Source organism: Tamandua tetradactyla, chromosome 25 (assembly GCF_023851605.1).
Source record: "Tamandua tetradactyla isolate mTamTet1 chromosome 25, mTamTet1.pri, whole genome shotgun sequence".
Taxonomy (NCBI): domain Eukaryota; kingdom Metazoa; phylum Chordata; class Mammalia; order Pilosa; family Myrmecophagidae; genus Tamandua; species Tamandua tetradactyla.
Genome location: NC_135351.1, coordinates 37,067,243 through 37,085,915, shown reverse-complemented (window position 1 = coordinate 37,085,915; position 18,673 = coordinate 37,067,243). Strand labels below are relative to the sequence as shown.

The window sequence follows — 18,673 nt, the reverse complement described above, 5'->3', positions numbered from 1 at the left end:
AATAATCCCCGAAATATCTGATCATTTCCTTTTCCCCAATGCACAGTTACCCTGGTAAAAGGCCGTCGGTCTCCTTGGGGAAGACTTAGAGGAAGGTTAACAGTATAAATTTGTGGCAGTGTAACAGGTTTCTTCCCCATAGGGACCTGGCCTCCCCTTCATTCAAGGGGCTCAGGGTCTGTAAACTGTTTCAAGTCTGGAAATTGGTTAAGGGGCCGTGACTCTGTGTTTTTGTAATTCAGGTTAGACTTCTGCTCCCTTGACCTAGAACTCTTTTGTTTATACAGCTCCAACAAGAATTTAGTAGGCTGCCCTTCTATTGTATTTCTAGGCACCCCATGATTTACTAGCCAATGCCACAAATCTCTGCGTGTCATATAATTTTGATGCCTCCTTTGAGTTTGTTGTCTATTATAATACCCACGTCTACCCTGTCTTTGGTGATTAAGTGCTGCCACCTGGCTTCTGCCAACTCGGGATCCTGTCATCCCCATTGTGTTTAAGGATTCCAGCTCAGTGACAGCAGTTCCTACAGTAATATCTGACCTACAGAGAAGTGCAACCACAGAGCTCTTGAGGGATGATGGTGCTAGTCTCACAAATTTATTTCTCACTGTTCTGGTAAAAGGTGCATCCTCTGGACATTCCTGGGGTGTAAGAGCAGGCTTTGCATGATAAATCCACTCTAACATCCCAATCTCTCTAAGCCTCTGGATCCCCTCATCTACATTATACCAGGGCAGTTCTGGCATTTCAACCTCAGGTAATGTTGGCCACCTTTTGATCCATGTTTCAACCAACCACTCAAACAAGCTGTTAACACCTTTTCTAACTGCTCTAGCTATAACATTGAATGCAGAATCTCTGCTTAGTGGGCCCATATCAATAAATTCAGCCTGATCCAGCCTTATATTCCTCCCACCATTATCCCACACTCTTAAAATCCATTGCCACACATATTCCCCTGATTTCTGTCTATATAAATTGGAAAACTCACACAGTTCTTTTGGAGTATAACGTACCTCCTCATGTGTGATACTTTGTACCTCACCTTTAGGGGCCTGTTGTGACTTTAGTCTAGTTATAGGTCTAGAAGAAATGAGGGGTGGTGGGGGTGGGTCATGAAAAGAATTAGAAATATCTTCCAAGCCATTTGCTTCAGGGCTTTCATTTGCAGTTTCATCTGGTGAAACAGGATTAATAACTCTAGGGCTAATCCCTTCAGGAGGAGGTTGGGTGGCCAATTCCTCAAGGCAGGCTGGAGGTGGGGCGGCTATATCCTCAGGGCAGACTATTACAGGGTTATCTAAAGAAGGCTCAGCATGGTCTAGGGTTTCAACCTCACCCCCAACATCATTATCAATCCATATGTCACCATCCCATTTTTCAGGGTCCCACTCCTTTCCAATCAATGCCCTCACTTTAACGGCAGACACCATGCAAGACTGAGATTTCAGTTTACGTTGTAAAGTTGCTACTCTAACAATAAGATTCTGAGTCTGAATTTCAGAGATCTCAAGTCTACGGCTACAGGAAATAAAATTTTCCTTCAGGATACTCATAGAAACCTCTACATCTTTCAGACGGCACTTAAGCTTCTTGTTTGAAGCCTTAAGCCCATCCCTTTCACCCTTTAATGTAGACAGTGTATCTAACAACAACCAACCAACATCTCTATAACTCTTATTCCTACAAAACTCTGTAAAGGTGTCAAAAACATTATCCCCCAGAGTCTGGCTTCGTACAAGCGAAGCATTAGGAGAATCGAATGATGATATTTTGACTATCTCCTTTGCCAACTCAGTCCATGGATTGGGAGTGTCATTCTGATTACGGGAATCAGAGTCCTTAGTGTCTCTGAGCCCAGTCAGAGTAGAAAACCATTCATAAAAACCCATTTTTAAGATTCTGTTCCTTAAGAACCACTCCCGGTACCAAGATGTATTAGTTAGGGTTCTCTAGAGAAACAGAACCAACAGGGAACACTTGCAAATATAAAATTTATGAAAGTGTCTCACGTGACCGTAGGAACGCAGAGTCCAAAATCCACAGGGCAGGCTGCGAAGCCGATGACTCCAATGGATGGCCTGGACGAACTCCACAGGAGAGGCTCACCAGCCAAAGCAGGAATGCAACCTGTCTCCTCTGAGTCCTCCTTAAAAGGCTTCCCATGATTGGATTTAGCATCACTAATTGCAGAAGACACTCCCCTTTGGCTGATTACAAATGGAATCAGCTGTGGATGTAGCTGACGTGATCATGACCTAATCCTATGAAATGTCCTCATTGCAACAGACAGGCCAGCGCTTGCCCAATCAGATGAACAGGTACCACAACTTGGCCAAGTTGACACCTGTCCCTAACCATGACAATATGCTATACTAGTCAATAAAAAAAGTTAAAAAGAAGAAATAAGGAGTGATAATCATATTATGTTAATCACCACAAATATTATGATTAATTAGCACGTTACACATTCTTGTAACTGCTACTCAGTCTTAGCAATCTTAGTTCTGATAAATGAACCAAGGATATAGTGATTTAAGCAAAGCAGCTCCGTGGCTAACAAAAGGAGACAATTTTGGAGGGTTTATAACCTGTGATCTGCCTAATGAGAACGCATTAATTCCTTAATGGCTAAGTTCTACCTAATTCACATTATGGGAAGTCACACTGTGGCAGATAATACAACAGTCCTCATCAAGAAGTAACATTCCATATCTGTAACCATGCAAACTGTACCTCCAGATACCATTCCAAAGGAACGTGTCCCACTGCTAGGCACAACCTGAGCGTGTGAGCAGGGGCCAAGTTGGCACTCCTCTCAGAAGAGCCTTGTTACCTGATTTTTCCCGTAAAGTCAGGAAACCAGAGGTGACCGGCTGGACTGGCAGGGAGAGAGGTAGACACAAGAAGGCACGGGCTCTGTTGGGATAGAGCTTCCAGGTGTGAAAGCAGGGAGGCCACGGTGAAGCAATCCAGAGCTGCCAGCTGCTGGGTGGGTGGGGACATGACCTAACTGCCCACCTGGCAGGTGGTCTGAGCTGCTGCAGGTGGGCTCTGCACAGAGCAGGGCGAGGTTTCTCCACAACTTACATGTGATCGATTTCCGAGCACCAATGAACGAATAACTTTGTAAATCTTAATTCAAATTCTAATTTAATTTAGCATTCTAAAATGATTGTGCAGACCCATATTGAGCATGGCACTTTGTGAGTTAAACAGCAATTTGAGGCAGTTAACAGATGCGCCTCCTGGGTCTTTCCGTGTGGCCACATGATGAATAAAGAATGACATCTACTAGTTAGCTGGATTGGCAGGTCTTACAAATCAGCTGAACCAAATTGGAAATTTTTTTACAAATCGCATAAGAGTGCAATTATTAAAGTTCTACAAAATCATCTTCCTCTATAAAAAAACAGACATTTAAGTGTCTGCTTGGCCACAGAGTTGTTGACATGTACCAAAAGGTGAAAGTCAGATAAAAGATCCTGAGACCCCAAACTCGTGTGCTCAGTGGCAGCAAATCAATGAGAACAGCCCTGAAAGAGAGAGGAAGGTGACCCCAGGGTAAGTCAACCACAGGCAGACACATCACGGTGCACCCATGAGTGGGTGTCACTAACCCCACCTTACTAGGGGGAAACTCGGAGTCCCCTGGCTGGGGTGAAGAGAGAGGACTCAGCTCGGGTGAGTCGGAGCCAAAGGCCTGCTTGCTCCTCGTCTTCCTACATCATCAGAAAACAAAACAAACCCAGGTCAAGTCAGATGGTTAGATTCCATGAAAAGGGATCCAGTTCCAGGCTAATTCTTCTCCAGAGGTTGGTAAAGAATGAGATGGTCTGAAGAGCAGAGAAGAGAGGTGCAGGCCCACGTGTCCCGGACTCTGAGGTGCACAGAGCCACCTGCTGGGCAAGCAGGGAGGGTGACCACAAGTAAGGCTTTTGCTAAGAAGCCGAGTATTTACCTGAGGCTGAAGCAAAGCAACCAGGGATGTGGGGAGACCAGACTGTGCTATAAATGACACTTTCATGGCCTCTAAAAGTGCACAGCGACTTTCCAACCACTGGATCCCACTACAAATAAACGGATAGATCAATTACCAAACAGAGGTCAATTCAAATACATATTTTTACATAGACAATATATTAGACACACGATCTATATATACACATCTCAAAGATTATGCAAAATTCCACTTTTATATAAAGCAAGACACAATTTAAACATCCCAGATAATGCTGAGCTAATTATTGGGTTATAGCCAAAAGAAGATTCAAACAATTTGAAATTCTAATGAGTGTTTTAATATACGTTTTTGAAAAGAAAATTAGCTGTCCAATTGAAAAGCTACAGAAGTATGTTTTAGAAAAGAAAATAGTTCAGTGGATGCTTCGGGGAAGGGAGTATTTGTTTTTAAACACAGAAATGTTGACATACCAGTTTGACGGTTTGATCCCACGAGCCAGAAACCACAAGCTGTTCTCCTCTTGTTTGGCTCCAATCAACACTATAAACCTAAAAACATTTTAGAGTGTCATTTAGAAAGCAAAAGAGCTTTAGGTTTAAGATGATATTTTATTATCTCTTAACAATAGTGAGAGCCAGTTAAAACTACCCATTTATTTCACTGAAGCATCAAAGTCGTACAAATCTCAACATGTGTCTGAAAATAGAAAGGTCATCTCGCCCATTTTTCCAAGTTCATTTCTTATAGTAAGACTCTATTCTACTTTAATAGAATTCTAGACTTTTTCAAAACCTTCTTCACTAAAATTACATGTATTTTTTAATTTACCAACAAATCACTGTTTGCAGCACCTTGAAGAAATGTCAAAGCAGATTAGAAAGTTGGTCATCTAAAAAGCTTGCCAGGTCAGTGTTGATGAGAAAGCACAAAAATTCAATTAATATCCATATTTGGCCTTTCTTAGAAAAAGCTTATAGAACCAGGTGATCCTTTTAGATCTCTTGGTAAACAGCTCTAGTTATTCCATGCCGCTATTCTAATCCACACGTCACAGCTTTCAGTGAACGCGCTGCAGATTTTCATTTGAAAATTCATGAAATTTTCTCATTTTGTCATTTTATACAACATTATATACAGATCAATATTGTTGAGCGAGGCTCCACAAAATGTCTGTGTGATTACACGTGGGAAAGTGGACCTGACAGGGGCCTGAGTGCACGTCACTAAATGCCATGGGCCACAGGTTCCTTTGAGTCCTAAATCTTCCCCATATCTCTGTGGGAAGGAGATGGGTGCTGGGGTTTGCAGTGGCTCAAGTGGGGGTTCCCTGCTCTCGGCTGCCTGGGGCTGTGCTGATGCCCACTGGAGCCTCAGGGTGGGGGGGGAGGGGGGATCATAATACCAATCCTGTCCATAGCTATATTTTTGACATTTTTTTCATTGTGGATTTTTTGCAATGATTTTGATTTTTTAAGTTTCTGCATTAATAGGACAGTAACCTTTATTACAGAATTTGGGGAAGGGGAGCAACCTCGTCCCTGTCCTGCTGCTGCCCCAATTCATGCAAAAGAAAGAGGAGCCCTGGGTATCCTCAAGAACCACAGCCAGCCAGCGGGCAGCTCAGGAACCTGGGGGGGGGGGGGGCGGGGAGCAGCCAAACCCGAGGAGCTGCTGCGGCCGCCTGGAGGTTACGGATGGAAAGAGAGGTTCAGAAGCAATCACTGAAGACCCCAAGAACTGGAGCGTGTGATTCGATCCTCCAGGCCAGGGCTCGGCAAACTTCTCTAAAGGCCGAATGGTAAATATTGCAGACTTTATAAGGTCTCTGATACAAGCACTCAACTGAGCACTTGCAGGGCACGATGCCTGATGAACGGGCGTAGCTGTGTGCCAATAAAACTTTATTTACAACAATAGGGCCCAGGACTCCAGCCCCTGCTCTAGGCTGATGTAACAGTCAAAAATGGGAATGACGACAACAGCGTCCAAGCACTCTACATCTTTTCTCTCATTTTAACCTTTATTTCTCTGAGGTGGACGTAGTGCGGAGGCTCAGAGGTCCAGCACCTTGTCCAAGCTCCCCAAGCTGGTGCGCTCAGAGCTGAAGTTTGAGGCCAGGCAGGCTGGAGGTCGAGCGTGCTCTCCCCTGCGGGCCTGGACTGTCTCCACAGCACGCCCCCTGCAGCCACTGCCGACCTGAACTTCAGGGCACCTTGAGCCATGGCAGCAGGGAAATAAAGGCCGGCACTGCTGGGCCCCATTCGCTGGAGCCACATCTTGGCCCCGACAGTGTCTATAATGTTTCTGTGAATCACCCACATCCAGGAATGAAGGGCACCTGCTCACTTGGTGAACTCCTCACCCTCAAGATCCAGCCCCATGGCCTCCTTCCTTCTGCGCCTTCCAGCAGCATCTTTGACCTACTTCTCAGGCAGCACTTCTGTTTGATGAAAATGAATGGCTAATAACTGTCACACCTGCAAGATCTGGAGACCCCTAGTGGGGCATATTGAATTCTGTACCCCAACAAACACATGCTCTTAATCTTACTGTGCATCGCTGGGGGTGTGACGCCATGGTAAAAAGGACCTTCGGAAGAGGTTATTTTTAGTTACGTGTGAGCAACTGAGGCAGGGCAGGTTTAATCCAGATTACGGGAGGCCTTGCAAAAAGAACCTGGAAGTTACAGAAGTGAGAAAGAAGAGGACGTCACCCAGTGACAGGAGGCAGAGACACAAGCCAAGGACCCCACGGGCTGCTGCAGCCAGCACCAGAGTCCACATTCTCCAGGGGGAAAACAAGCCTGGCTCCTAGCTCGATTTTGGGCTGCTTCAAGCCTCAAAACCGTGGATAAATAAATTCCTGGTATTGAAGGCCACCACAGTGTGTGTGTGTCACAGCACCCGGCAACTAGGACACCAGGTGAGCAAAGTTGTCCTGTAGCCTCATTGCTCAACTCAACAAACGTTGGTTAAATTACTTTAACCCATTGCTTCATCTCCCCAACCTGCATTGCTGCTGAGTAGGCATAGAGAGCTACTGCTTTCATTTTAGGAAACAACTGAGCAAATATAAATAAAAAGTAACATCATATAGCTCAGGTTCCACTGCCTCCACACTTTCCAATATGACACAAAAATCAAAACCTTATGATTTAAGACCGAGTGAGCCTCCCTGAGCTCAGGGAACCCGCCCTAATGAGGGGAAAAAACCTGACTGAGTGCTGCAGCCAGCTGCCTCACCTGCCACAAAGCAAAGTGGCAGACACTAGGGTTCCAGGACAAAACTGAGCTTAGGACACACACAGTGCTCAGGTTAAAATGGGACAATAGAGGAGGAAATAAGAGCGATTCAGTCAATAAATATTTTTACTGTGATCAAAAGATGAGGACATGGGAAAGCAACGGTACAAATTCCTGAAACAGCTTAAAAAACCCCTATAAAGCTAAGTGCAAAGGGGAGGTGGGACAGGAGCCTTGGCGTGATGCCAGGAAGAAGAGGATTGGAGGAGGGCCCTGAAGCATGGCTGAAATGTCGAGAGGCAGAAAGCAGAGGTGAAAACAGTGACCAGAGTTCCTCAAAGACACGGGTGGGCCGTGCAGTGGGCCTGGGGAGCAGGAGCGCACACACTGAGGGCCCTGCAAAGTCTGGTGGCCGGGGACTGTCAGCGAGGGGGGTGCTGCAACGTGGAGGAGGAAAGATGATGCGTAATTTTAGACATGCCGAGTTTGAGGTGACAACAGGGCTGCCAAGCAGGAATGCCTCACAGGAACGGGGTCTGGAGATTAACCTTAACGCTGGAAAGAGCTTGCAGCCTGAGAGGTGCTTGGGAGACAGCAGAAAAGGGGTGACTGGATTCCTTCCCAACCCCAAGTCAATGCACTCCTATATTCAACCCCTATTTATTAAGCATCTACTATGTGCAAGACACGGGGAATGCAACGTTAGACCAAGTCCCAGCCCCCACGGATCTTATAGCCTAGCAGGGGGAAAAGTGTTATAATAAAAAAAATTTTCAGGTTGTAATTTAAAACACATACAAAAAAACATAGAGCAAAGTAAGGGGACTAGAAAGTAATGGCAAGGGCAGCAGGTCACGTCTTAACAGAGCAGTCAGCGAAGACTTTTCCAAGCAGAGACCAAAACACTCTAAAAAGAGAACTCCACAGGTTTGAGAGGGAAAGTTCCAGGAGGGGAGTACAAGCAAAGCCCCGGAAGCAGAGAATAAACTTGTCGCGTCTGAGGAAGGCAACATCCTTCCAACTGCCCTCCCCATCCACATGGCATAAAAAACAATCTCTGCAAAGCACAAACTGATGTCAGCCCCTGTGCAAAGCCCCGCAGTGCCTTCATTCTTCAATTCATCATCTCTCCTCAACATTACATGACATTCATCCACTTTGATGTCTATTCCCCAAAGGTCAAAATCATGCAAAACTATGCTGTATTATTTAGAGATGCATGCATATGCAGTCAAGCTAAAAAGAAAAGCCAAGAAAATATAAGCACAAAATCCAGGATAGTCAAAGAAAGGGGGCGGGGAGGGGGAAGGGGGAACCAGGAGGGAGAGAGAATAAGCTCCTAAAGGGGTCAACCAGGGGACTCCAGTGGAATAGTAAGAATTTCTTTCTTAAGCTGACATTATTTCTGCACCTTACATATATTCTGCATATATATGAAATCTTTCATGAATTTTTTAAGACCTCCAGTGTCCTTCCACTGATGTGAGTCAGCCCCGTCCAGCACCCTGACTGGACCTCCCTTCCCTGCAGGGGTCCCTGTCCTCTGCCCCCAATGCTGTCCCTCTGGCCCCCTACCTGCAGAAATCATTCTAATCCTCCCTTCAGACTCCAGTATGCCCCCCACCCCAGCCAAGTTCCTGCCCCCCATGGTCCTCTGTATATTCCCAGCCCTTAAATTATAAACCAGATAACCAGCAGCCTAAAGGTCACCCCTAGTGGGGCAGGACATGTAACCCATACACCTTCCCAGCCAGGCCCAGTACAGTGACTTGCATACAGGAGAGCGAATGAAAGCTTTCAGAATGAATGACAGATGAATGAAGGGACAGAGAAGCCACTCTGAATGGTGGTACATCTCATGGGAGGCTACCCCACTCTCTCTCCCCCATATTTCCAATTTCCCCTCTACTCCACTATCACAGTGGACATGACAAAGGGTCTGATTAAACATGAACAAGGAGAGAGAGGTGAAGTCCCTGATTTTTATGTTTTAAAATTAGATTCCTGTAAAGACCTGTCCTCTGAAATTACGCTTGACAGGGAGAAAGAAAATTAACTAGAAAAATGCAAAAACGAAAAAAATACAACACTGAACACTGCTTTATACCACTTTATGAAATCTGAAACTCCTCAGAACCATAGTATGAGAGGACAAATTGTATTACTGAAACCAATTCCCAAAGAGCTCATTTTTAATCTACTGTAAAGTACTGCCCTTTTTAAGTTGATCTATTTAATTAAGAATCATCAAATAAAACTATGTCCAGAATTTTCATGCTTATCTGTATCAATACAAAGGAAAGGGACATTAACTTTTAATTATTGAGCATTTAGAAAAGGCTGTGCATTTTGTTTAATGTGAAATTAAAATTTTTTAAAACTTTCCATTACAGACATCTTTAAACTCGCTTTAAAGTAGAGAGGAAAGTTTAATAAATCCCATGTGTCCACCACACACCAGCAATTCTCAGCATTTTGTCCATCTTATTTCATCTGCCCCCTCGATGAGGTAGACTGATGACTGGATTTTAATATCAGACTGTTTCACTTATAAATTCTTTAACAGCATCAGTACTCGACAAGGACATTTTGCTTTTTTATACACCTAACAAGATTAACAGCAGTTCCTTATCATCATCTAATAGTCAATGTTCATATTTCCCTTTGTCTCAAAAAGTCCTTTTATAGTTGGCTTCTCTGAATTAGGATCCAAATAATCTACATTTTACATTTAGCTGTTACATCTCTTAAGCCTCTTCTAATCTAGAAGGGTGCCTCTCCCCTCCAAGCTCACTCTTCCTGCACCCTCCTTTTACTACCATTCATTTGTTGAAGAAACCAAGTTATTGATCTGTACATTAACCTACATTCTGAGCCTGGTTGACCATTTTCTCTTGGTGATGGTTAACTTCTTCCTCTCCCCTTCTTATTTCTCTTAAATCAGAAGTTAGATCTAGAGGCTTCATTGGATACGTACGCGACTGTTTTTTTTTTTTTTTTTTGGTTTCCCATTGTATCAAGAGCTGTATGATTTCTGGTCGACCCACTTTTAGAGATCCTCATTGCTCAGAGGATGTATCAATTTTAAATTAATGGTTTTTAGCATCCACTGATAATCCCTGCCTACTGTCATTATTGCATTAGACATTACTAAAAAGTGAATATCTAGTTCTGCATTTATTAGAACTCTTTTATAAAGAAATTGCCTTCTCAGCTATATGACCACACCACAATAAAATTCATATGGGAGAGGCAAAACAAATGCCTTAATTCTTTGCCTCTATGTAACAATTTTCAGAATGAGCTGTTGTTTTTTTAATCATCACAACTCCATGGAATGAATGAAAATATAAATATAAATGTGCACGTGCGTGGGTAAATGTGTGTGCAGTATTTCACTTCACTGCTCTCATTCTTTCTTGTGCCAAAACAGTCCCATCTTTGGCCAATGAGAGCCCGTGTGCATGTGTGTGTGTGTTGTGTGTTGTGAGTGGGTGTATAATATGTACAGTGCTTCACTTCACTGCCATCATCCTTTCTGAGGCTGAAATGATCTCAGGTCTGGTCAATGAGAGCCCCTAGTGCTGTCTCTTCCACACTGGATACAGCCTAGGAACCTTTCACAGTGCTCTTACTTTCTGACATAGGATGCCTTCGATCCATCTGCATATCTCTTGTTCAGTCTGGGATCTACTTCCCCAAAGATCCCAAATCCTTTTAGCAGTTGATGGTATTTAAGGGCCATAATGGTCACGAGGGACTTTCGCAGCCACCGAGCGGTCACTGCTTCTAGGTCTCTACAGGAGGAGGAATGAGGAAAGAGGGTTTTTCAGAAAGAGAAATAGGAATCATGAGTTTACATGGATATTTCCCATTCAGTTTAAAGATCATTTCTACTTCTTTAAGTGTATTCTCATATTTCTTTTATATTAAAACTTGCAGTTTCTAATCTATAATTACTCATATGCTTTAACTTATAACATACATGTGAGAGTTTAAAAATAACACTGATTTTTCTGAATGCAGTTTAAAAGTTTTTTGTAATTCTTTTTATTGACTATATTCCATTAGGGACATACAATCAATATACTATGCTTTTAAGGTCAATTAAAATAATTATTCTGATGCCATTCAATTAATCTACTACTGTTTGTTTTCTGTTTTAGTTATTATTTTTCTTTTTTTAATATAAATTGTCATTTTTAATCATGACAAATATTTCAATGCTTTCAAGGCCAAAACTATGAAAAAGTTACATTGGTAGAAGTCTTGTTTCCATTCCTGCACCCTTTCCTCTGCTTTCTTCCCCCGCCCTCTTGAAAGGTAAGTATTTTTATTTATTTTGGAATTATCTTTTCACTGCTTCTTTTTGAAATTACGGCCTGTACTCCTTGTGCGCCTCCATGACTTACATACAATGTAAAATCTACATATATTCAAATAGCTCTACAATTAATTTCCCTTCATAGGGTATGAGCGTCCAACAAAACTAAAAATAATTTCTTGTTCTATATAATTAAAAATGATCACATCATTATGAAAAATATACTTTGAAAGCTACAAAACATTACTGAAAGAAGTTAAGGAAGATTTAAATAAAAACAGCCCATGCTTACAGACCAGAAGACATAATGCTAAGATGGCAATACACCCAGTACATCCCAAACTGCTCCAGAGATTCAATACAATCCCCATCAAAACCTCAGATGACTTCATTGTACAAACTGACAAGCTGATTCTAAATTCATACAGAATTTTTTCAAGGGACTCCAAATAGTCAAGCCATCATAAAAAGGAACAGTAAAGTTGGAGGAGTCACACATCCCGATTTCAACTCTTACTACAAAGCTATGGTAATCAAAACAGTAAAAGAGTGTGGTATTGTCACAAGGACAGACATATAGATCAGTGGAATAAAACCAAGTGTCTAGAAATAAACCCACACATCCATAGTCCACTGATTTTAACAAGGGGGCTAAGACCATTCACTGGGGTAAGAACAGTCTCTTCAGCAAATGGTGCAGTGACAACTGATGCCCGCATGTGAAAGAAAAAAATTGGACCAAATCTTACACCATATACATAAATACCTCAGAATGGATCAATGGTCCAAATATAAGAGCTGAAACCATAAATCTCTTAGAAGAAAACAGGGGAAAAACTTCATGAACTTGGATTCTTTGTATGACAAGAAAAGCATGAGCAAAAGAGATAAAAGAGTTAAACTGGACTTTATGAAAAGTAAAAACATTTGTGCAGCAAAGACCTTATCGATAAACTGAAAAGACAATCCAAAGAATAAGAGAAAAGATTTACAAACTATATATCTGTTAAGGGTTTAATATTCAGAATATATAAAAAATTTTTGACACCTCAGTAACAAGAAGACAAATAACCCAATTAAAAATGGGTAAGGGCTCTGAACAGATATTTGTGGTAGTTTGAAGCTGTACTGTTCCCCAGCTTTCTTTTACTCCATTGCTGTGGGTGCAGACCTAGTAGGTGGGACCTTCTGAGTAGGTTATTTCAATTGCAGCATGCCCCAGGGTAGGTCTTAATTCTCTTACTGAAGTATTTTTTAAGAGGATAAAAGAGAAAAAGTAAGACAAGTTTAGAGAAAAGCCTTGGAGAAGCTAACAGAGGACCCACAGAAAACAGGCAGGAAGCCACTGAAGTCAGAAGCTAGAAGCAATGAAACCTGGAAGAGAAGGACCTGCAGATGTCACCAAGTGCCTGGTTACATGACACAGGAGTCTGGATTGCCAGCATCCTTTCTTCAGGAAGAAGGTATGCTCCTGCTGAAGCCTTAATCTGGACATTTTCATAGCCTTAGAACTGTAACCTGTAAGCCAATAAACCCCCACTGTTAAAAGCCAGCCCATTTCTGGCATATAGCATTTCATCAGCTCTAGCAAACTAAAATAATATCTCACCAAAGAAGATACACAAATGGCCGATAAGCACATGATGCTCAACATCATTAGTCATCAGGGAAATGCAAATCAAAACCACAATGGGATACACTTCACACCCACCAGGATGGGTGGAATAAAAGAGTAATCACATGTGTAGGCGAGGATGTGCATAAATTGGAGCCCTCACAACTTAATAGAGGAACTGGAAAGTATAGCCACTTTAGAAAATTGTTTGGCAGTTCTTCAAATAAAAATGACAATTAGGAAGAGTAAAGTTTTAAACTGCTAATTTAAATTGTAAGAAAAAATACAGTCAGCAGCATTTTAAACCAAAGGTGTTTTATGGAGCTCAGAAACACACTGGCCTCTCTGCGGATACCACCAAATATTAGAGAAAGGAATGCGATTCCACCTTTGATGTGAAGTTTAGAAGCCAGGCACACAGATGATGTCCATGCTTTTCTTTCTTTTCATTCGGCCAAGACCCTCATTCCTCAAAGCCTAAAAAAGAACAAGCTCTTGGATTTCTCCCTTCTGCCTTCTCCATGCCTCCATGGCTAACTTTTTACTAACAATTTGGAGCTAAGCAACTTGTAATGCTGTGATAGGTGGTGGTGGCTGGCTCTCCAACAGTGAAGCCCCTTTTCCTCCTTGCTTGCAGAACCCAGTTTTGTCCTTCAGGGAAAGCTCTGACTGTTCCTTGTCTCTGGAGGTGAAGCCATGTGTCAGAGTCGTCCAGGAGTGCCAACAGCCAGTCTTCACGAAGATGGTATCGTCTTGCTGATGCCTTGGTTTGGACATTTTCACAGCCTCAGAACTGTAAACTAATAAATCTCCACTGTAAATGTAAAGCGAGTACATTTCATGTTGTCTGCTAAATATACTAAAACACAAGGTGAGGAGATGATACTCAGAACTGGAAGCAGTCCATCTTCACAACATGAGGGACCTAGCATAAGAGAAAAAGAAACTGACCAAGGGTAAAAGTAGAAAGTAGGAGGAATCTGGGGAATTGATGACACAGAGAAGCCAGGAATTAACCATGCCTGGAACCAACCAACTTCCATGTACCTGATGAGTGAAATAATAACTCTGATTGTTGAAGTCACTTTTAATTGGATTTTCTATTGCATAAATGGCCAAAGCATCCTAACTGACCCAAATGCTTGTCAAAAATTGTGTTTGTAAGAACATAAGAAGAGAAAATCTAGAATATTAAATTGGGGAAAAAAAACTAAAAAACAACACAATGCATGTTTAAGTTCAAAACACCAGCTGCATAGTTATAGAATCATGAAAACCTGCCTCAACTGCAGTTCAAATACAAAGATCTAGGTGATTTACCAATGGGGTTAAGTAACCCAACATTATGACAAAGCTGAGGAAAATGTACAGGCCTTTTAGGTAACATCACAGAAAACAGGCTCAAGAGCATGAGGCAAAGTCTTAGAAGGCTCAGCACTGATCCCATTTCTCCAATAAATTAGACATACAACATTAGACATACAAAGTGTCATTGGAAACCCAGAGAGCACCCAAAGCAGTGTCCCCAGGGCGTGGGAAATACGGTGACCACAATGTCTGACAATGGGCTAAAGGAATGCCAAAGGCACAGTCTGGGGGCGGGGAGAGAGAAGAGGGCACAGTGGGTATGTTCCAGGGCTCTCCCAGAAAAGAGGGCCTGGATTTACTCTCCACTGCTTCAGGGAAAGGAATTAGAAGCAATAGCTGTTTGCTACAGAGGATAGATTTGGGCTTAAGACCAGTACTTTTCTAACCATTAAAGTAATCTAAAAGCAAAATAAGTAATCTCGCTGGACAGTGACATTCACATTTGCTGAGATGAAGTAAAACCAGTGACCGCCTGTCAGGGGCATTCTCTAACAGTGTATGCCAAAAAGTAGTACCCGCACCATTGGCTGTGCACAAGGGGATTTTAAGTAGTACGTACACTTACTTTATCTTCTTCATTACATATTTATTTTGATGCACACAGATGTACATATTAAACTAGCTGTCAAACCCATAGATTCATGACTATTACTGGTTTTGTATAAATAAGAGTAGCAATTTAAAGAAGAACAGTATGTTAACTACATTACAAGGAGAATAAGGACATAGCAGAAATCATCATGGAATCACAACATTTCTGAATCTTGGAAGTGCTACTCTGTGGGGATTCTTGCTTTGAATGTGCTCAAACTAAGGCTCCTCCTTCTCAAAGTTGCCTAAATAGTCAGTGATTATCTGAAAACACGGTAATTTATAACCACATTTTCAAATAGCTTCCACAGTAAAATACAAGAACCAAAATTATTTATCATTTTCATGACAATCTTAGTAACAGTGATTTTTAATAGCCGTTATCACAATATGAAACCGGAAACCTCATGTAACTAATCATTAATTACAAAAGACTAACATTATTGCCATTAATAAATGTTTACTGAGCGCCTTCTATGGGTCACTGTGGGAAACACAAATCAGAAAGTAAATTTGTAAGTTTTTGTTTGAAACACCTACTGATAGCTGGAGGAAAGAATCTGAGATATTTAAGGTAAACTCCCAAGAGAAAAGAATGCCCTTACCATCGTGTTCATAAGAATGCTTACATCTATGTCTGTATTTTAATATGACTGGAGCACAGACTATTCCCTGAGCCACACACACACAAAATCCTAGATACATGAACCAGATTAAGATTTAAATCTCTTCAGTAAGCAATGTCCCATGTTCGGTACCTGATAGTCCTGCTCTAATATACTATGAACCTTACTGAAGCCCTAAAGACAATCTCGTGATGTCTTTGCAGAAGGTTCACCCACCTCTATCTTAAGGCACTGGCAGTAGGCCTAACTTACAATGCTAAGAAAGCCATGGCTTGCTAGAGGAAATGCTGCAGAGGACACAGCTGGAAGCGTTCTTACAGACAAGGAGAAACCTGACCTTTTCCTTTCTTTCCCAGCTCCTTTGGCCAAGAAGTACTTTATGTTCGAATTAGTAAATACTCAGAGACATCTAAGATGTCCAATAGCCTAAAGAAATTCTAAAGTTTAAACCTTTGCCCGCTTTAGACATATTCCCACGTATCCATCCCTAAAGGGATTTTTTCCAAAGTCTAAGGGAAACAAACCCTGAGCCCAGAATCGCCCCCCTACCTCCTGCGTGTGCTCTTTGAAGACCTGCAGTGGCCCTGTGGCTGTAGCGGTGTCCCAGAGCTGCAGCGAGCCATCTCCACTACAAGTGATGAGGACGTGTTCATTGTTCTCACTCCAGGTCACATCGAATAAACCATCATTCCAATCAAAGCTGCACCAAAATTAACAATGAAAAAGAACAGCAATAATAATTTAACATATATATATAATGTTTTATATACACACACACATAAACACACATAGGCAGTGAAATAAAAAGGAATAACCACTATCACTTTACAGCTTATCAAATTTTATGGGGTTTTGATAGTTTGTCAATCATCAAATCCTTTGACACAGGCTATCTCATGTGGTCTCCACAACTGTGGGAGGTAAGTTGAGTAACAATAGACAGACTGAAAACAAGCTCAGGGAGAGTAAGGGAATAGTCAGGTGCAGTGAGAAGCTGCAGAGCCCAATGGCAGTGAGATCTAATCTGTTACTACTCATAACAGGGCACGTGGCCTCGCCAGGGGTTCACTGTGTCTTGTGGCTTATAGAATGGATGGGCCAGTGGACACTTCAAAATACTGATTTAGACCAATGATGTCAACTTCTCCCATAAATCTTTTGCCCGACGTCTGAGCAAGTAGTTATCTCCTGATGGAACTTCCTTCCCTTTATCTGCCTTTGACTAACCTGATGGAGATCTTACTCAGTCCAACAGTCACACAGACAAGACAGACAAGGAAAGAAGGAGAAGAGGGGTAGGATAATCTGCACAATGGATAAGTAATTCCTGAATGAGTAAAGCTAAACTAGATTAAGAAGACAGCAAGGATGGTCGTCACTTATTTTTTTATGCTTACATTTTATGAAATGTAACATTAATACAATTTAGTGGCAAAAACAGCCTCTTCTATATAAGTGCTCAAAGTTCTTCTATATCGGCAATTAAAACATTTTATTGATCAAAAAAGGTTGTAAATCTAAATCTATTAAGGCTCTAATAGCAACAGGGCATTCATGTCAGTTTAATCATAAGAGCCTCCTTACCTTCTAGAAAGCTGCAGCCCGGATTCATCCTGATCCAAAACAACTACAGTTCCACAGCCTAAAGAGAAGAAAATCATCAAGGCCACACCACCGAGCACTGACCTTTCAAGTGACCAACTAAGGTCAAGGAGGTGACAAGCACCGAGAACCTAATTTTACTACCACAAGTGCTCCCTAAAGTTACTAGGAACACGTTACACAAAAGTGTCAGGATTGTGCTCTCCATTTCTGTCTTTCCATCTCGTGCATCTATCACTATGTATTTGACTTGCCATCTCGTCTGTGCTTGGGATCCAAACACAGCCCTGGGGGTGGGGGGGTGGAGGGGGGAGTGCCTGCTCTGTGACTAGGCTGGGTGCCAGGCGCCCAAACCCACCCTATAGGTGTCACCAACCCATTTACAGGGAATCTGAGTGTTATAGCCCTGTGCTTCTTCACCTACTCCAACCTGCCTCCCCTAAAATACAGCTGACTCGAATCTTTAAAAATACAAGCCATGCAAAGACCTGGTGGGATTTACATCCTTGGTGACAGTGCTGAAAATAATGTTAATATCAGTTATCTACCAAACAAACGATTTATTTTTACTAAAAGGGCCAGTACATTTTAAAAGAAGTTATATTTGCTTTTATAGAGACTGAAAGGGACTACTTTTTGTATTTAAACGGCTTCCTTTCGAAGAGTTTTTTTACAAGGATTTAGTTTAAACTCATGGGTCCTTAATACTTCATTGACAGGCATGGTGAATCTGGATGTGCAAACACTAAGAGCTAACGGTAAAAACACAGAAAGCAAATCTTCCTCTCCCTCTGAGTTTTAAAAATCATCGTTTTTCTGCTGTAGGACCAAACAAAAAATCCTAAAACGACTTGTTTTAGATAGTTTTAGTGTGCAATCTAGGCAGGAGGTGAAGGCGAGATCAAACACGGACTCCAGCTGCCATCTAGTCCACGCAGGGCAGGGCTCTGCAAATGCGTGCAATCCACAAAAAGTCAGGCCGGAACTTCACGCCCCGTCTTCTGGCCTGCTCGGGGCACCCTTCCCAGGGAGGTCATGCGTGTCCCGGCGCGGGGTTGGGGCGCAGACGGTGGGACAGTGGGGCACCGGGTCCCTGGGCCACTTGAGGCTTAAGGAACGGGGGGCTGGGCCGCTGAGCTGCTTCCCGGTCCTGCGTCCGCACTTACTGGAAAAGACGGTAGGTGTCGTCTCCAGACCGACTCCCCCAGGACCCCACCCTGGGAGCCGGAGCAAGCAGGGTCTCACCCGAAGGGTTCCCCACGACCCCAAGAACGGGCGCCACGCCCCCCGCGGCTCCACGGACCCACGTGGCCCGCCAGGGCCCGCCCCCTTCCA

General features: G+C 42.6%; 1 protein-coding gene across 4 annotated transcripts in view; it reads right to left on the bottom strand.

The window, feature by feature from the left end:
- The window catches only part of PEX7 (peroxisomal biogenesis factor 7), a 92,372-nt gene that overhangs the window by 73,422 nt on the left and 277 nt on the right, over positions 1-18,673 (bottom strand). For 3 of the 4 annotated variants that reach the window (XM_077144116.1, XM_077144114.1, XM_077144117.1), the window contains exons 2-5: positions 17,321-17,378; positions 16,286-16,436; positions 4,441-4,518; positions 3,968-4,076 (exon numbers count right to left, since the gene is read on the bottom strand). In XM_077144116.1, the coding sequence (XP_077000231.1) occupies positions 3,968-4,076; positions 4,441-4,518; positions 16,286-16,436; positions 17,321-17,378 (396 nt within the window). Of the gene's footprint in view, positions 1-3,967; positions 4,077-4,440; positions 4,519-16,285; positions 16,437-17,320; positions 17,379-17,518; positions 18,503-18,673 lie in introns of those variants that run through there. The other variant, XM_077144115.1, reaches the window with a different exon arrangement.